Raw genomic sequence first — 20,111 nt, 5'->3', positions numbered from 1 at the left:
TATGGATATCATATCAGCCTAAAAATAGACAACCAAACCCTGTGAAGAGCAAATCCACAGGAGCCTGACATTGCACATGTGTACACACTAAAATCCACAGGAGCTTGTATTCTAATGTTCACAGTGAGTATTAGTGGTATCAGTAGCCTACTGTAGGAAAAACTGCAAGGTCTTTCACACTGCTCATCATTTGCACACAGAGCATAAAAGTAGACTTTTGTGTTTGTGTCTGGCACAGTATGCTTTTGATCAGCGTGTATGCGTGTGCTCCTCTTGCTGCTTCACAGCAGTGGACATTTCCCCCGAAACGGGATTAAATGTGAGACGGATGCCTTAAAATAGTAAACGAGCATGTTAGCGTGAGTATAAAGACGTTGCATGCACTGAACAATGTGTTTTTTCTGTGTATGTGTGTGTGTGCGTGATCCCCACCGGGTCCATTGAGGAAATCTTTGATCTGGAGGCAGAGCAGAGGGGGAGGGATGCCCGTTTTACTGTCTACCTCTCCAGCTACTGTCTGCAGCCAAAACACATTGTAGTCCAGTGACTCTGGCAGAGTCTTTCCTGGGTCTGGATGAAAGATGAAGAAATTAAGAAAGAGAAACAAAGAGGAGAAAAGGAGCAAGGAGAAAGAGAACAGGAGAAAGAATTGGTGTCAATGTATTTAATAGATTTTATATTTACTGTTATGATAGTTTTCCTTTGTGGGTTTAATTGGCTGGCAGCCATGTTGCATTCCCTGTACTTTAAATAGGGCCTATATCTTTACAGAAGATCCAAATCCACCCTTTCCACTTATAAGATCCTTTTGGTACATCTTTCCCACACAAACTTTGACAGTCTCCTCTCCTAATGTCTCTTACCTAGGCACTTGTAGTCAGAAGCTACTCCTCTTAAGGCCACGTCAAACACAGAAAGCTCCATCCTCTGCTTGCGGTGGTGGCAGCTGAGCAGAGCGGAAGGTTGCATCACCTGGATGTACAGGAGGGGTTCCAGCACCTGGTCCCCAGTCCCTCTTCTCCCTGGCTGCCTCACTATGGTCACACCCAGTGCTTGGCGGGCTGAGGAGCGGCTGGGAGTTGGCAGGCCACCCAGGGATAGCAGGCTGCCTTTCAGGAGAGGAGAGGCCGGCTGGGAGTTGTTGCTGTTGAGGATGTCCTCAGCTGTTAGGCCAGCAAGGGAACCCTGGGCAGCTGGAGCAGGGTCTGGAGTAGGGGAGGCCGAGGTCGGCGGAGACTCAGGCAGGATCTCAGGCTGGTTGAGGGCACTCTTTCCCATCTAAAGTAGAAGCAGAAAGCTCATTTAGTACAGTGTCAAGCCTCACTTTCCAAAAAAAATTCACCATAATTATTTGAGGCATTGATTCAACAAGATGCTGGAAACATTACTAAAGTTTTGGTCCATCATAACTCGCCCGCATAATGCAGTTTACACAGATCCTGTTGATCCTATCTATATACATCCACTGTTTGGAGGAACTGGCTGTTCATAATAACACGTTGTACCAAATAAAATGTCCACTCAATGTAGATGCAAGCAAACAGACCCTCTTATTACCAAGAGAACTGCAGAGTTCTAATTGCCTGTGACAACTATGTATTTGTTTTCCTTTTTTGCGTGGGACAGTGTTGAGCTGGTGCCCAGAAGTCTTTCACTTTCATATCAGCCAGATCACATTACCAGTGACTAAGTGTAAAGAGCAGCTTTTGAATATACATCATACATTTAAAGTCTTGAGTCAGCTAGATGGGCAGTGACAGACTGAACGGAATAGACTAACTGCACTGTGCAAATCCATATTACAGTGAAAAACACGTCATTATGTTGGATTAAATTCAGTTAAATGAATTTGGACTGTATGAAATTACTCTCGTAAACCACATAAGGTAAGTCCAAATTTAAAAGTTGATTTTAAATTATGTAATATTGATCTTTTGTACATGTACACCACTACAATCCTCACATAAACGATGCATATTGCTTTTGTGCATGGTATGAAAAATTATACACACATGGACCACTGACAAATCCAAGAACTGAGTCATGAGAGAGCCTCCATGTCACAGGCTTTTTGTTTACCTTATCCCCTGGCTCCTTCTTCTCGGGTGTGCTGGGGGTGTCCGACGATGAGGGAAGGGCCTTTGGGGGACTGGAGCAAGCATAGGTCATGACAGACATCCTACTAGCTGTGAGAAAGATGTCGAAAGGGATGAAGTTAAGGTTCTTGGTGATGGTGGACTTGTGGGAGGGCCTAGCGATGCAGTGGTGGCTGGCCCCGCTTTGCTGCTCTATTTGGACAATGCGAATGTGAGCACTGTCACTGCCGAAGCCGCTGTCCTGCCCAGTCCCACTGTGACGTGATGAGGAGTCGATGCCTGCCGCAGGGTCTCGACTGCCATGCTTCTTCTCGTATCGACGCACCTGTACACAAAAACAGAGAAAGGTAAAGCTGCATTCATATTGATGCTGATTTTTTGAGCCTTGAAGTCTACTGGAAATGGCTTCACTATAAAAACTGCTATACTTTTCCTGCCTTTATTGTCACAGATGAGTTTTCTTGCTATATAAGCCAACAGTGATTCTCAAGAACAATAATGAAATTAAAAAAGAAGGTAAAAATGTACAACTTGTACCAAATGTTTGCGCTGTATTGTATTCTACAGTAAGTAGTGGCTATAGCTGCAATGATTAATCAACTATCCAACTGGTAAATCAGCAGAAAATGAATCCATATCTATTTTGATAATTGAATGGTCGTTTTATGATTATTTGAGTAAAAAAGCAAAACATTTGAAGGTTTCATGCTTCTTAAATGTGAGAATTTGATGCTTTTCTTTGTCAAACTTACATAGCGTTGGGTTTTTTGACTGTTAATGGAATAAAACATACCATTTGAAGAAGTCATCTTGGGCTCTGAGAAATAGAGTAGTGCAGGAATAAGTCCTAAAACCCTGAAGTGAGTTGTTAGCACTCCCGGGCCCCTCATGTTGAAGAGAATGGATTTTGTTTAAGGGGTTTTTGGTTAGATGCCTAAAATAAGGTCTGTGATTAACACAAGCTTAACAGACCTTCATGTTTTATTCAACAACATAAAATACATCAGTACATACCCAACTTATGAATTTTAAAACTTATATGTGTTGGTTGCTAAAGGTGGCTGCTAACAAGTGGCTAAATGAGACTACAGAACGTCATCATGCCAAATACAGCTTTAGGTCTCCTTGTGGTGGTGATGTTAAGTCATGCAATAATTTTTATTTTCTGAGGTTTTATTGACAAAACAATTATTCAAGAAAATTATCGGCAGATTAATTCATAATAAAAATAGTCCTCAGTTGCAGCCCTGTTAGTGGCTAAAGCAGTTTACACACATCTGTTCTGTTTTGATTTCTCCTTTTTTTTTTTGTCTAAACCAGCTACCACAATGTTAAAGCTGAACCAGGAGAACGTGATGCATCCTCTGACCTCCGTTACCAAATGATCTCAGTGAAGGACCTCAATCACAATGCCCCACACCCACACCCACACCTTCACACACACACACACACACACACACACACACACACACACACACACACACACACACACAGTTACACAGGCAGCTGCTACCTGTGTAACTCCACAAACACCCTAAAACATGTGCAACAGCTTGATAAATGTGACTTAAAACATGAGAATTCAATTTGCATTAAAACAAACTGCATTATCTCAAACCAAACCAAGATGCTGTGTTAGAATTGCAGAGATGGATCAGACCATCAAATAAAAATGGATGAGAGCATTTTTTTTTCTTTTTTGCAAAGTTTGTTTCTTGTTTGGATCCTGACTTTACAAGGGGACACAAACCAAATAACTCGCTTGATTGAAACCATGGACAAATTGACCAAAGGAGGAGAGCATCGTATAGCCACAGAGACATTAAAGGCATGCTCTGGGACTTTTTCTGCGGTCTTAAAATCATTTTGCACTTCTTGCAATATTGGAAATGTCTTTTAAGAAGGGCCTCACCCGGCAAATCACATCGTTTTGTGTAGTGACTGTGGTATTGTGTCTAAAGCAGCCGAGATTTTATACTTGGCTCCAAGTAACGGATGCCGGGAGAGTTCCAGCCGTTGTGGCAATAAAAAGCTTTCAGTGACAGATGATATAAATCAATGTGAGTAGGTTGCTGGGCTTCAAGCGACAATGAAAACAGGCATCTTTATTCTGCTACCAAAGCATGCCATCTTCAAAACTATAAAGAAGCCGCCACTGGCTCCCAGGGGACATGAACGAGACAAATATATAAAACTAAACACTACCTATCAAATAATAAATAACTCAACATATTTATGTAGAACTGACACGTGTGGGGAAAAACAAGCTGGGACGAAAAGAAGCATTTACTTTTCAAAAATTTCCCAAGTGCATAAAAAAATATTTTGTAGATGCTGAGAAGAAACACTTGAAACCATTCCCACAAAAGCACTCCCTTTTCTCTCATACAGCAGAACTTAGAGCATCAGAAACTGAAAATACAGAAAAAGAGAAGGGCACATGTAAAAATGTAAGGCCGTTTCGGTTCATTCAACCACTAAGTCATATAAATTAAGCACTCTAAGCGCTGCCGGGTTGTCAGGTGCATCATGACGAGACTTGGGCCTATTATCATTTCCAATAACACAGGCAACACTGTCACCCCATTATTAAGGCCTTTTTCATTCATATCATTGGGTCCAACATCAGTTTCAGTAAGCTACTGTTGTCTTTTGAAACATGATGGTAACAAATAGAAAACAGAGAAGACACACAGAAAGAGAGTTTTCAAAAGACTCAAGGTATGTCCCATCCTATCCCACCCTCGTCTGCTTCAACCTGCACATGGTTGCTATTACAGCATGTACTCTCAGCTGCCCCCTCTCGCTCGCTCTACATCGCTCCCTCCCACCCACTCCATGAGAATTTTAAATGTATATTATTGCTGTGGCGGAGATAGTGTTTCAAGACCTCCAGGCAAATACTAAACCCACTGGCAGCACATTAGACAGAATACTTGACTTATTAGATATTTCCTATTCTAAACAGTGTCATCAAAGGCTAAGAACAAGAGCCATATAAAACGCTGCGGCATGCCTGCCCGCCTGCCTGTTCTGTTCTGTTCGTCCAGGCTCATGTGTGGGGCTTCTATAGGATCGGCCCTGCCAGATCCCTCTCCTTTCCCTGGCCTAATGAGGACAGGATGTGTGCACTTCTTTTCTGTAGAAATGTAAGATTTTCCAAGCAATGGGGAGGGGAGAGAAGGCAGAAAAAGGGCCTCGACTTGTCTCCATGTGTGTTGTGTTAAGCGGGTGAAACTTGTATTGAGGTAAGGAGGTATTTGAAAAGGTATTCAGCAGAGGCAAAAAACGTCCACTCCAAAGAGCACCCCACGTTGGAAGGGACAAATAAGCTGCACGGCAGCTGTGAATGAGCAAGCGCCAGTAGAAACTGCCAGATACTCTTTACGCTTCTCTGTCTCTCTTCCCAAGCTTAGGCAGTACACATGCATTTACAATTACAGCAAATACCCCGTCTTCTCTTTAACCACCACTACTAAGAGAGTGCCCCCTAAGCAAATTCTTGGTCTATATTTAGATGTGCTTACAAGTGGAATAACGGATAATGGGGAACACAATTGGGGGCGTAGAGGAAAGAGACAATGAGAAAACATACCACAGCACACAGTTGTTCATATAGTTTGAATCAATGCGTGCAATCTGTGCATTTACAAACATGCACACATAAACACACATGAAGTCAGTTGCTTTCCCAGAGTTTGATCTCAGCTATACTTTTACAGCACTTAACTGGATTCCTTCCTGTGTTTCTGGGCTCAGTTGTATTATCCATATTTTGCTAATTCACTGAAAAAGAAAACAAGTATACACAGAAAACATAAACCTATGACTCTGTAGTCTATATGCTTTAACCTTTCGCCAATTTATTCATTGACAGAAGGCAATAAATTCAGAACACAAACATGCACCGGAGCTGCAGGCCTGTTCCCAGCTGAAATCCCCTTTTCCAACCATTACTTTCTATTATATTATATAATGGCTGCACTGAAGCGCTGTTTCCAGATCCCAATACAATCTTTCTCTGGACTTAGTTGATCACGATCATGCAACTACACACACACACACCCTCCCCAACCCCCACCGGCCAATCATGAGGTCATCCCCTCAGAGTCTCTAGGCAGAACATTCTGGAAAATGGAGGATAATCCCCAAAGTGTGAAACCATGAGTCTCCCAAGTGCCAATCATATCAGAGTGCATCTGTACGACTTCTGACCCCTATTTCTGTCAGTGTAACTCAGAACAGCTTGGCTAGAGGAAGGCTAATATGCGGAAGCAAATGTCACATCATCCAAATGCCACCCGTTTACAGTGTTGGCTGGCTAGCTGAATATGACAACATAACTTTTACATCTGAATACCACATATGCAGTTGATTGTTTCCAGACGAATGAAAAGTAGTTTGCAATTCAGGTTCAGAGATCAGGGAATATGAAAATGTGGATGTTTTTAGATGGCAGAGAAGTCGACAGGAAAGACTATAATAAATAACGCCAAAGTAACAAAGGTGACTATTATTCCTTTCAAAAGGGTCCATTTAACAGCCACATAGCCTCAGTGAAGCCTGAAGCCAGCCTAGTTATATAATAAAAACTTCAAGGGTGCTCAAGTTAGCTTCAGGGACACAAAAAGCACCCAAAAAAGGGAGGCAAAACAGCACTGAAAAAGACATAAATATATGTTCACTATATTTTAAGGATAACATAAAAACATGTTATAAAATTAAAAAAAAACACCCTGCTTTTAGCCTGCTTGTAGTACAAATGAATAAACTTAACTGAAAGTACAAAATGCAACTAAAAACACATGACAGTTAACGATGATGACAACGGGACATCAATGCTAAATAAGTTTAATGTCTCTTGATGACATAATCAAAGTACTGGTGAATGGAAAGGTTGATCGAGTGACTTCACTAGGAAGTGACAACAGGGCTAATAGCGGGAGAAGGTCAAGGCAGCGGTATAAAAAGAACCTGAACATTAGTGTTGAGTGAAAAAGGTCAGCCACTTGACATCATTTGAGAATTACAGTTGGTAAAGAAAACCTTGAAGTATGCGGGGGACAGAGTTGTCACGGAGAGCCAGAAACAGATTACAGACACACTTCTTAAACATATCATGTTGTCTTCCAAAAAAAACAAAAGAAAAAGTTACTGCACATGTACTATATTTCCACTTCTGGCTGTCACCTCTCAGGCTTTTCAATCATAGCAATATACATGCTTATTTATTAACTTTAACAGACATGACTGTGGAGATAAAACAAGCTGCAATTAGTAGCACTTATCTACCTAAATGAAACCAGTGGCAGGCGGTTTCAGTAGTCATAGTAGTCAGGTGAGGTCAACTTAGGAACTGAGCTGCTTTGCATGCACTTTGTGTTGAAAATTGTATAATGTTTATCACAGTTCCCATGTTCTCTTGTAACCACAGTAGAATTCCCATTGAAAAACATGGAAGTCATATTACTTAATCTTGCTGACAGAACTATTCAGTTGAGCTACTTGCTTAGCGGACGCCTGCATGGAAATTAACTTCTGTATCTTGACTACATCACAGTTTACAGGTTAGGCCCCTGCTGTGCTACCCGCTATTGTTTACCAGAGCCATAAAGCTGATAGCAGGCCTCTGTGCTTTTGTGCTGATGGAAGAAAACCTCAATGCGGCAATACCTCATTTTAATCAAAAATAATAACAATAATACTTAACCAAATGCCATAAAGACCGCAATTCATTCTCTCATTTTCTTGAGGAAAACAGAGGGGGGAAGACATTTATAACATGAAGTCACCGCTCTTTGTACGCCATAACAGCGGTCACAAAGCAAAAAAGGGCATCAAAGGCAGTCATTTAATACATTCAACTTTGTTTCAATAACAAAGGCAACCTGCTATGCACTTCAACTGAACCACAACAAAGAAGCAATGGAAGGTCGCGACCCCAGAGCTTGCAAATGGATGCCGAGTGCTTCAGAGTGACTGTCAACTGTATTTTAAACACAGAGTACTCCAAAGCTCTGGGCGCCGAGTGGGGCCATTTTAACAAGCTCCCTCCACCCAGTAATGCTGGTGGGTGGGTTTACTCCTCCAGGATTTAACAGCATGAGAGACAGTATCCTTTTCGTTCTCTCTTCCCAAAATCCAGGCCCTAAGCACCCTAACCTCTCCTCAGCCCTTCAATCTGTGCTTTGGATAGAATTAAAGAAATAACACTGCGAGAATATTTTGCTTACCATGTCAGACACTCTCTTGTTCCCCTGATGCTATGTGACATACAGGGGGGAAAGCAAACATCCGTGTGACAGTAATAATTTACGCATGTTGACATTCCTAAAGCGCTGGGTCAGTTGGAACACTTTCTATCCGGAAAGACCTACTGGAGGAGAAGTGAGGAGAGGCGAGGACTGAGTATGACACGGCTGGTCTAAATAGAGGAACGCCTGTGAAACACCTAACTGGAAAAAACAAAGGAGAGATGAACAGACAAGAAAACATGAAGACAGAGATGATGTTCTTCTGTTTTCAGCTGCTTTATGGCTTGGAAAAGCCCTGGCTCAAAAACAAAGATGCAATATGATAAAGGCTGGAGAATGAAAAGAAAAATTGTGAAAAGAGTGAGTTAATATGGTCCATCTGGGGAACTACAGTATGCTGCTCAACAAAAACCTGGCTCTGGGAGATGTGGCGGCCAAAGCCTCTGTTTTATAATTGATTGAACTTCAAAACCAATTCTCTCCTACCCCTGCACATGACATTAGTTTGCTTACAAATAGAATGCGGATTGCCTTTGCTTAGTGCAGCAGGGCTGGATCCAGAGCTCTGACATTCAGCAGGCTGCAGTGTTGTGCTCGACACGTTGAGTTAAAGGCCTTCCCAGTACGACTCCAGGCCCTCAGAGGAGCTCGCCAAACCCACCATGCCCCGCTTGTAAGCTTTGGCAATCAAGAATGATTTAAAAGGTCTGACAGACACCACCCTTAAAGTTCAACAGGAGACTTATTGCTTCAGTCATCCTCAACAGATCCACCAATCTTAACCAAAACCCCGATTCAGATCCACCAATCAAATCCAATGCTTGGGTTAGGGGTGATTGTGAGGACATGCAGGAATTACCCCGTATCGCTACAATAACACTGACTGTTTGTATAAGCAGGATGCAATGTATTTGTATTAGTCAGTAAAGAAAGTGTTCAAAAATGCCAGAAGACCATTTGTAGATTAACACCACGAGTGTGTTAATGAAAACAAACAAATGGGGAAAGTGGCTCAACTGTCATGATGTAAGTATTCAGAAATGATATACAGGCTTTCTCTGCTCATCCGACATAATCTGTTGGCTGGAATTGGATGCTGCTGCATGGACTTTATCACCAAATGCTTCCATCATTAATGATAAACAAGATATCAGCCATATGGTAAACAAAGCAGGGACAGCAAAGACACTGACTTTTTATGATAAAGTTATCACGGGGCTAAAGCTAGATGGAGAACTTGGCAGAACAAATGTGGCTGATAAATGGATGAATGGCTTTTGTACATGCAATACAAAAACATCTATATCAACTCCTTGTCTTACATCCCTAGACAACTGCAACCAGACTCCTAACATTTTATTTGGTAACTGATTAAATTAAGATGAAGGCCAGATGTGGAGAGAAAGGTGAGAAGAGAAGACACGCTACAACAAAAGTAAAAGTGAATCAGAGACCGAGGCAAGCTTGGGTCTGTCTTAATTGCTGTTCCTGGTCTCCATAGCAGCAGTCATCATTAAACTTTCTCCTCTCTTTTTTCCATGGGAGTGGAGTACAGAGCAACTGTCTCTCATTAGCTGTCACTGTCCCTAATATTCAGGCTCCAGTATTTATACATGCCATGAGTCCCTGAGTGAGGACCGCTTGATGGTAACGTTTGTGTCTGAAAGTTGCGGGTGTGAAGTGTCAGTCTGTGGGTAAGCTACTGTGAGTAATCCTGCGTGTGAGTAAATATGTAATCTCTCAGAAAGTCTGCATGTTTTAGAGTATCATTTGTATCTGCAATTTGACTTAAAATGTCTGTTAATTGTGTGTTTTGTCCATATCAAGAAACAGTTGTAAGAGCACTGACCTAGTGTGATTCCTTTTTCATTTCATCACTGTTTATATTTAGTGGGTAAAGTGAAGTGCGGCAATGCACCACAATTCACAAGCACGCACACAGTGAAAACACTCTCGGTACAACAGAGAGCTATGCAGCAGAGCAATCATCAGGTTTCAGCTTGGCCCTCAAGATCACTCATCCAAGCTTTCAACTTAACATCATTAGCTTTGGCATTATGTTTTCAACAAACAAACAACAAAAGAGACTTCAAACTGCATTGTCTTCAGCATGGGCTCGGCGGTTCACGAAAGCAGACGTCTGAGAGACTTCAAAAAGCAGCGGAGATGCCTTTCATTAGGTCATAAAGTGTTCCTCTGAAGCGTCTCCCTGCGCTGCCTGGCGGCCATGTCTGTATTCTCTGCTTTAGTAACAAGGTCACGGGGAAACAGCAACAGCAGAGAAACAACGGCGACCCGAGGTGAGACGACAGGGTTGAGGAGGGTAGATGAGCCCCAGGTGGTCTGCTGAGCACTGTGAGCGATGCTGCTGTGATCAGCCCACTCACTGGGGAGTCAGCACACACATTCACATTTGCAAAAGGACATACTTGCAAACACACACTAATTTGTATATGCATTCAGAAATAAGGGTGCGTGCGCGCCCACACACACACACACACACACACACACACACACACACACACACACAGCTGTGCACATGTGCACACAAAGATACGTGCATAAGTTTGCATACAAATTCAAAGAGCAGCGTGAAGACAGGAACAATCCTGGCTCGCTGTCTATTTACAGAGCTGAAATTAGAAGAGGAGGATTGAAGTAATCTTCCTTTAATTTCTCTCTGGATGTGCTCCCAGGGCTGAGTGAGACAAAGGCTCTGATGTACTGTATGTTAGGTTCTCAAAGGAGAATGATGCAAGACCCCCTGTCCCCTCATCTGAGTTAGCAAGGAGGGCCTTGATAAGGGGGGAAAGAGGACATGGCTAGAGGACACCTCCAAAAAAGACCCAAGTTAAAATCCATTTAAAAAAAAGTTAAGATACATTGGCTGAATGAGACAAGCACAGGTCAAGAGGACAGTGTGGAAGGAGGAACAATTTCAGGTGTTAAAGACCTGATCACTAGGCTGCACTGGTGGGATTCAGAAGCAGAGTTCAACATTGGAAGAACACCTGTAATACATTAAACTGCAAAACTAAGTCATCACCACACACATGCGTTTTTCTGTTCTGGCTTGAGTACTGGCAATTCAAAAATACTGCAACTCAAATGAACACATTATCAAGAATGGATGTTTAGCTTGTGGACTGTTCCAACTGTTGGAATATGCGAGGTGCATGCAATGATTCATCTTTGTCATGCACATCTGAACCACTGGAGCAGCTCCAAACAGACAAACTGAAACAGGTGAGGTATAAAATCAAGCCCACCTCTTGATCATCCAAAACATCTGAGCTATGTTTTGGAGTTGGGCCTCAAGTGGCTACATGGCACCTATCCGTGCATATCTATCATTGCCTAGATTTCATTCGGGTTTACATGCCTCTCTCGGGTTTCAGTCACAAGTCGTAAGTACAAAGACATCCTTCATTTCACACATACATTCATAGATAGCACTGGAAGTATACATAGAATTATGTTTCGTTCTTTAAGCATGTGCTGACATGTCCAACTGATTTCACAGTTAGGGCTGCAATATTGTCTTTAAACATATATCTGCATATATATGCAGCATCTGTAGGAAACATGATTTTAGTACTTGGAGTGTTCTGGTTTCCGTTGTCTGAGTAGTATGACCAATCATGTTTGAGCAGGCTTCGGTTGCCTGCAGGTGAACAGTCTGTCTGGAGAGCAAAAAAGGCAGAAGTCATTGGGCAAAATGCAACCTCGTAACCCATCAGCTATTATCTCATGATGATTTAACTTTTCATTATCTTTTTTCTATGCAAATCTTTTTATAGGGATTAGCCAAAATGTTGTCGGGACCTGTCTCATGTTGCTAATCCAACTGTAAAAGCCTGAAAAACAGGGTCCGAACACTAGACCAAGCTAACTGAACTACAAACAATGACGGCACATGTGGGAGGCCTGCATATCCATTGGCTACACTGGATCTCCCGAAATATTGGCTGTTGCTCCCAGAGATTATATGATAGCAGATGGGTTTCGAGATTTCAACAACGACATGTTCCATTTTTGACTCATGTCTTGAGTATAATAACCAATTGTCTGGTCTATAGACTGTAAATAATAGTGAAAGACACCCACCACAATATTGCAGAGCCCTCAAAGAGCTTGTTTTGTTCAGTCAACGATCAAAAAAATCAGTTTACAATAACAAAACAGACAATGCAGCCAATATTCATATTTAAGAAGCTCAAAAAACAACTTAAACAATTAATCAGTTATCAAAATTGCTGTTGATTATTACATTATTTTACCCTCATGAGACCTGGAACACATAGTAGCATAGAAACATGGAAAAAAAGAGAATGTGCCTGCACCCATGGAAAATCTTTCACTAGCCTGGAATGTTGTGTGAATTTTTAGGGTTTAATTTTAGGATAAATATTTAGTTTAAAGAAAGCAGTCCAAGAGGAACTCAGTAGTACTCCAGTCAACTGCAAGACTTGCAGACATTTGTATAGTCAAATGCAAACATTTGCATCCACATACATGTGTATATGCACATGCAAACCCACACATGCTATAGCATACATACACACACTTTTACTACACCATCCAAGTTACAGAGCGAGAACCCAATACTCTCCATCACCTGTTATTCTAGGTGGAATCTTGCTTATACAGGTGTTAGGAGAAAAAAAAAAAGAGTTTCCTCTTTTCACCTCTTCAGACTAAAATTCTGGGCTTTTTCACTGAACAAAGTCTACCGTGGTGTGTACATATGTGTCTGCACTAGTTGGCCTGGTGTGCCCTGCTTTTACTGGTCCCCTGGGTGTGTGACCCGATTTCCCTTGCAGGCAGAGAGAGAGGGCACTCCTGACTCCTCCTCACCTGAGTCGACACCCGATCCCAGGGTTCACGGTGGGGGCCCACTGCCTCTCCTCAAAGGCGGCGTTTGTTTCCCTGCTTTAATAGAATTCCAACCTCTGTGATTTTATCTGGAGTTTTCACGCCAATTTTGCCAAAACCGATTGAGGGGAGAGCAAATTCAGCTGCTACTGATCTCAAATAGATTGAGTTTCCAAGGGGCCAATTTAAGAATGTGCCACGGTTATGTTTTGAGAAGAAGGTGGGCTGGGATGCGGGGGCTGAACCGGCAAGGTGAGTTGTTATGACTGGCTGTCAATTAGCAGTTGATTCACACAGGAGGGTCAGTGAGACATGAACAAAAAAAAAAAAAAAAAAGATAAGTTTTCATAACAAAAGGAGGGCAGCGAGATGAACACTATGAAAATATGTATGTTTAAGATAAGCTGAGACAACGACGCTTACTTAACAGATGTAAGTCAGCCAAAATGGAAAAGGAGATGGCTGTGCAGGGAGCCTTATTTATTATTACTCTCAGCAGCAACAGGGCGAAGGAAAATAGTGCTAAGCAGGATGGGAAGAGGTCAGGGTGAAAGGGATCTGGCCCTCGGAGAGGGTTAATAGCCAGGTTGACTGGTTAAGGGCTGACCTCTGAGGAACGTCAGCTCCCACATTTACAGACAAATACTTTGGACAGAGCCAGGAATCAAAGCAAACACAAAATTCAGACTCTCTCTTTCTCACTGTGTCATGTCTCATCTCCGTGGATTTCTCCCTTTTCCTTCTTGTTCCCTCTTGCATTCTCTGTCATTTGGCCATCATCTCTCAAGCTGTCTCCACTCTCTTACTGTCTGCTCTGTTCCCTTTCCATGCTTTGGATTTTCACTCTCATCTGATGTCTCCCTATTGCTGTTGGCCAGAAGAGCACATAAAAGCTCCTCTGACACCTCACTGTCCTGGAAGGATCGGAGGTCGAGAGAGAGACTTTAGTTCTCAAAGCTCAACAGCTACGAGACAATATGAAACACTCATCACAAAGAGGAGCGGTCTTGGAAATGGTTTACTTTAAACATACACAGACAAGGATCCAGCCCCAAGTCGCTCAGTGAGCCAAGCTTGTCAACAACACCATGGCTTAGATAAGCCGTGTTTTTGACATTCAGCTAATACTCCTACATGAACAAGAGCTAAATTGTTATACAACAGGGCAGGATAGGTCACCAAGCTTCCATTCTCCCACAGTGTAACACTTAGTAGCATTTGGAGTGAAGACTGAGTGCAGAAAGGTCTTCACTTATTTCATAGTTTTTATTATTCTATTTATCTGAAAGCAAGCAAGTTAGTTTAGGAAAATTTGAGATGTCTTTTCTAACTGTTGATCTATGTCACAGTTTGGCCTTTTGATCAGAAGACAAATACAACAGTGTAAAGCTTTGACACTTCATCATCTTCTAAATTAGACTACCATAAAATCTATGAAACAATAATACCAAAAAAAAAACAAAAAACCTACTGTACAAACGCATGTAACTGTAGTTGAGAGTGGTTGTGTGGGCGATGTCGAAAAAACATGCATCTGTAAAACACTGCCTCCTCCCCACTAATAACCTCAAACTGCTGTCCAAACCCACTGACAAACCAAACCAGCTACCGACCGGCGAGCTCGTGCCTACTGTAAATTCACTTCTCACAGCGGTTCGTCTTGGCTGCCAATCTGCTCCGCTGTCTATAGTGCTGCATTAGTCCAGCTTTGCGTGACAGACAGTGCAGCTTGTGTGCATCCTCAACTCAGGCGTTTAAGACTACACAGATGTAATAGTACAGTATTATCATAATCTACAGACTGTCAAATTCTATCTGTCTCCAGAGGAGGGACCCTCTCCACTGTCAGCCAGCTCACTACTTAACTAGCCTGCTCTGGAAGCACCAACACTTTTCCAACCAGGAGCTGTGCCAGTCCCACGAGGGAAAAACAGATGAATGAGAGAGGACGGGCAGCATAGAAAAGACAGGAGAAGTGATAAAAAGTGGAATGAAGGAAGAGTTGGATGAAGGTTAAAAGATGCCAGAGACTGAGTAGGAAAGACAAAGTAGGTGGTAGATGGAGTTGCACATAGCCTCACAATGCCAACTGATGTGGTAAGTGATACAAAAAGGAAGGAAAGAAAAGAAAAGAGAGAAAAGAGGGAGAGAGGAAGAATAGAGATAAGGCAGGTAATGGGTGATTGGGAGGTTTCCCCCATGTGTGTCTACTAAAAACTGTAATTCAGAGGTTCCTGTGAGGCCTGATACCTTGTCCTGAACCTGGGTGCTGCCTTAGTGTGTGTTTGCGTGTGCACTGGCATCAGTGTGTGTGTGTGTGTGTAAGTGCATGAGTGTTGGAGGAAGTCTAAAGCCCTGTTTCCCATGCGTGTAATCATCCCAGGATGAGGTGGAGGATGAAGCCGAGCGGGACTTCCCCTGCACCAGAGGGTATTTTCCTCTCACACTGTGGTACAAGCACATGGCTGACCCGAGCTGCCTCTGCTTGTGTGTGTGTGTGTGTGTATGTGTGAGAGAGAGACACACCAACTTGGGACGATGGAAGCAATTTTTAAAAAATATTCTCTATTTTGGCTCTTAACCAGTTTGGGACATTACTAAAATACTTCGGGAGCTTGTCATTGTGGCAACTGCATGACAACCAGACAGTGATGGCAACAACGAGAGGTTACACTATAAAATATGTTTTAAGGAATGGATGGCATGGATGTGGCAAATAAGAGAATGATATAGTGTGTGTGTGTGTGTGTGTGTGTGTGTGTGTGTGCGCGTGTGTGCGCACAGACACATGTGGAGGAAGAAGTGGTGGTTAAGAGAGACTAGAACAAGAAGCTGCTGGGAAGATGCAGATTTGCACACTTTCACACGAAGTCATTAACTTCTCTGTCGTTCTTTCTGAAGAACAAATAACGTCATAGCAGAGCTGAGGCACAGAATGCAGACACACAAACAAACACACACAGGTCAGCTGCTCAGTCATAAAGTAGTATTATAGTATTGGCTCCCAAATAAAAGGCTGCTGCAGGCAGTTACCATGCAGAGAATGTGGGGACCATGTGTATGCATGTGCACACATGTGTGTGTGTGTGTGTGTGTGTGTGTGTGTGTGTGTGTGTGTGTGTGTGTGTGAGGGTATACACTTCTGTGTTGCTGGGTGACAGTGCCGATGACAGAGCGGTGAGATAAGTCCCAGAAGCCGCTCTATCATCTATTCATAGCTCCCTGACTGTGAGACCTCCTGCTGCTGAAAGCTGCCTGATCTCAACCCAGCCTCACTTTATCATCATTAACATCAACCAAAAAATACAGAGATGAAGTCAAACTGTGACGGACCGTAGCTAATGCTGCGATAAACATCCTAATAATGCCTTGACTTATAGAGCAACAAATCTGCTTATGGACCGCTAAGAAATCATGGTGCATTTGCTTTGCATTTCAATCATGATTTAAGTGGAAACTGGTATGGGAACTGTGGACAACTGGCTACAATGCACAATGACAGAGAACACACAGATTCTGAGAAAATAATCTTGGACAGCGTTGCTGTGTATGCATGAAAGGGTCATAATAAATGTGTGTATGTGTGTGGACAGATTCTCTCAAAGCACAGCTCAGTAACTAGAAATGACTGCAATCACACACAAGGCTCACACATATTGCCCACGCGCCTGGCTCGCCTCACCACTGCCAGGGAACCCAAAAGCCCCTACAAAACAAATTCATTAACCCAGACAATAAAACACAGCTGTGAGGGGCGAGGGGAACTGTTTGAAATCAGTGCCCGGGATTGTGGAGAATCTGTTCGAGGCAAACAGTGTGTTCTCAAAATGTCTAGGAAAAAAATAAATGGATAAAAAAAAGAGAGGAAAGGATTTGGAAATAAGAGAGAGTGAGCAGGGAGCGGTGTTTAATTTAAACTCTTGCAGGGGACAATGCTGACTGTGAGAGCGGAGATGCTTTATTGAAGCACAACAACAAAAACAATTCCCCCGTACCAGATGCTTGAGATCCAGGACCTGTTTTTAATTGAATCCTTTGAACAGGTTGTATAAAGGAAGTACAAACAAAACTGTCAAATACTATAAATATCATTACGGAAGTTGGGTTTGAATTAAAACAAAAAAAAAAAAAAAAAAAGAAGAAGACAGATACATGCACCAAATCCAGATTCTGGCATGGTGGAAACTGGCAATGGAAATACATCTGAACTTTATGATTACTATTTGTAATCTGTTAGCAGGGGGTGGAGAAGCATCTGTTTTATTCTATTCAGTTAGTCTATTCTAACTCCATCAAAAGTCTTTACCTGTTCCAAACTCATTCCAAACAATGTCAGGCCACATACCACTGATATTATTTGATGGTGGTGTGTCTAATGTGTTTGCAGGGGGTAGACAGGCTGCTGGCAGAGCAGACTGTGAGTGAAGAGAAGCAGCGCTCAGGAGCCAGGGTCTGAGCACGGAGAGTCATGGTGCTGTAGTTAAACCCACCACTAGAGGGCTCTGCAGCTTGTGGAATGAGCTTCTGAGGGCATGAACACACCAGACCCGATCATGTCTTAGTCACACTGACCTCCCTTCTGCAGGTTCTGGGCCAAGCAGCCGGACAGATGCGGTGGCCAAAAGACTGACGACACTGAGATAGATGGAGGTACAAATGGTTTTACAGAGAGTGTCCAAAAAGCTAAAGCCAGAGCACATTTATTCAGAGTAACCTCCATGCTCTGCAGCTGCACAGAGGTGAAGACACACACTGACTGACCTCAGTGTTAATGATACTGTTACGCTCCATAATGGCACTACTATAAAACGGAATGAGTAAAGAACATGGTATAATGCACCTGAAATTAATATGGTATAATAAAAGTAAAAAGTGAAACAGTGAGAGTTCCCAACAACTGTGACCAAAAAGCCAATATTAAATGAAAGCAGAGGAATTTTCCCAAGCATATATACTTCATTTCTCAATAGTGGATGGATGATCATTATATTACATCACTCTGGACCTATGGGTCATTTCAATTTCACTTAATCCCACTGAAGGCAGCAATAACATAGCGGTTAGATGTGAATTTCTGAACAAAAAGTTGACTGTTCCCATCTTTGGATAAACTAGGAAACATGGCCGGGGGAAAAGAACATAACACTTTGCAGCTACTGTCACAGTGCCCTTGAGCAATTCCCTTAATCCCCAGCTCCTCCAACTGGAGTTGCTCAGCACAAATGCACATAAAAATGAAATCATAGAGGAAGGTTTTTTTGTGTATGTGAAGCTAGTTGTTGGTGGAAAAATTGCTCAGTTTACATTGCCTTAAAAAACATAAAGGTAACCACATTTTCTAATTTTAAAACAGTTGCCAATGGACCTCCCAGAATAGCTGCTTGCTGAACTTTCTTAACATGCCATGAACCTGGATGAACCCTCTGCAGCCGTTAGCTGCCCCTCAACAGAATCAAGCCATGAATCATTACAAGTCAGGGGTGAGGGCTCCGAGATCACCTAAATCAGAACCAGATGCACAGCAGGCACCTCCTTAGGACTAACTGTATAAATAACTAAAAAAAAGAATAATAAAAGAAGTCAGCAAACTTCACACCATGTCTTCTCTCATAAGTTTTTATGATTGCAAAACTTCCTTTTTAATATTTCATTTTATGAAGTTGTTTTGCTTTCAACAGCCAAATCAGTGAATGTATTTTATATAAAATGATAGTAATGCTTCCCCCAGGAAGCCAACAACGTCACTTCACAGAAGCCCTTACAAGGTCTGAGTCATCTGACGCAGTCACTGCACGTCAGTACACCCATCCTCCCGTAAAGAATCCTGAGTGGAGATAACAGTAAAATCATTCCGTCAACTAATTTCATCCCATTCCCCCTCTTCTTCTCTCCCCTGTCCCCTTCCCTCCTCTATGACTCCCATCCTCGCCACAGCTGGTAAATATTTTTATATTGTGTTCCATTAGAAAGTTTTATTAAGCGGTCAGACAGGGCAAATGGCGCCTGGGAGCTCCCTGTCCTGTAAACAATAGGAAGGGCCCTGAAAGCTGCAGCTGAGTGCAGCGCAGTAAACTAAGGTCACATTAGAGAACTGCCTTGCTCTGAGTGAGTAAATATTTAAATGTGTTAGATTCACCCAAAATAGTGAGGGGCGATGGTTAGGGGCACCGTATCAGGGAAACGGTCGTGATGTATTTTTGAGTGAAATTGGCGTAGCCCCATGCAGTGATTTGTAAATGGATGTATGTCACACTGTGGTACTTCAAGAAGATTAACAGCAAGGGAGAGGTGATCTGAGGGCCAAGATGTGATGTGTGAGCATGTAACTATAACTACTGTGGGGCCAGGCCTTACAACCTTATGTGTGTGTGTGTGTGTGTGTGTGTGTGTGTGTGTGTGTGTGTGTGTGTGTGTGTGAGAGAGTGATTCTGAGTACAACACGTATATATTATATACCTCTGACAAACTAAAGACTGAAGAAGTGGAAAGACATGCTGAGTTGAAAGATTATTGTTGATAACAGCACATACCTCAGCACTTTTCTCAGGAGCCTCCATTCCCACCATGTTTTCTCTGAGAAGCTGCTGAAGGAGCTGCACCTGGGCAACGCTGAGGTAGAAATCCAGACTGCTGGTCACATTTACCTCCAGAGAGTGGCCACACACCACCACCTCCTAGAGAGATGAAGGAGATAGCACAGAGGGAAATGAAAAGAGGGGCGTGGGTGGAGAGAGCAGGAAAGACATATTCGATAACACATCAGGATTGTTTGTGACCTCATTCACCGCTTCTCTCTCTTTTTTTTTAAACTTTTATACTCTTGGTGTATTTACTTTCCGTGTCCCCTCTATCTTGCTCCCTTTAGCTCAGTTGTTCCCTCCTTCCC

At 42.6% G+C, this 20,111-nt stretch overlaps 1 protein-coding gene across 6 annotated transcripts in view; it reads right to left on the bottom strand.

Moving 5' to 3' along the window:
- Nucleotides 1-20,111, bottom strand: part of LOC125892761 (intermembrane lipid transfer protein VPS13B-like) — a 360,799-nt gene that overhangs the window by 93,577 nt on the left and 247,111 nt on the right. For all 6 annotated transcript variants that reach the window (XM_049582970.1, XM_049582966.1, XM_049582968.1 and 3 more), the window contains exons 34-37: nucleotides 19,756-19,899; nucleotides 2,080-2,421; nucleotides 864-1,278; nucleotides 433-570 (exon numbers count right to left, since the gene is read on the bottom strand). In XM_049582970.1, coding sequence (XP_049438927.1) covers nucleotides 433-570; nucleotides 864-1,278; nucleotides 2,080-2,421; nucleotides 19,756-19,899 — 1,039 coding nt within the window. The remainder of the gene's footprint in view (nucleotides 1-432; nucleotides 571-863; nucleotides 1,279-2,079; nucleotides 2,422-19,755; nucleotides 19,900-20,111) is intronic.

The sequence above is a fragment of the Epinephelus fuscoguttatus genome, linkage group LG8, assembly GCF_011397635.1.
Source record: "Epinephelus fuscoguttatus linkage group LG8, E.fuscoguttatus.final_Chr_v1".
NCBI lineage: Eukaryota > Metazoa > Chordata > Actinopteri > Perciformes > Serranidae > Epinephelus > Epinephelus fuscoguttatus.
Note: the sequence above shows the minus strand (reverse complement) of the source record. Positions and strands in the feature narration are given on the sequence as shown.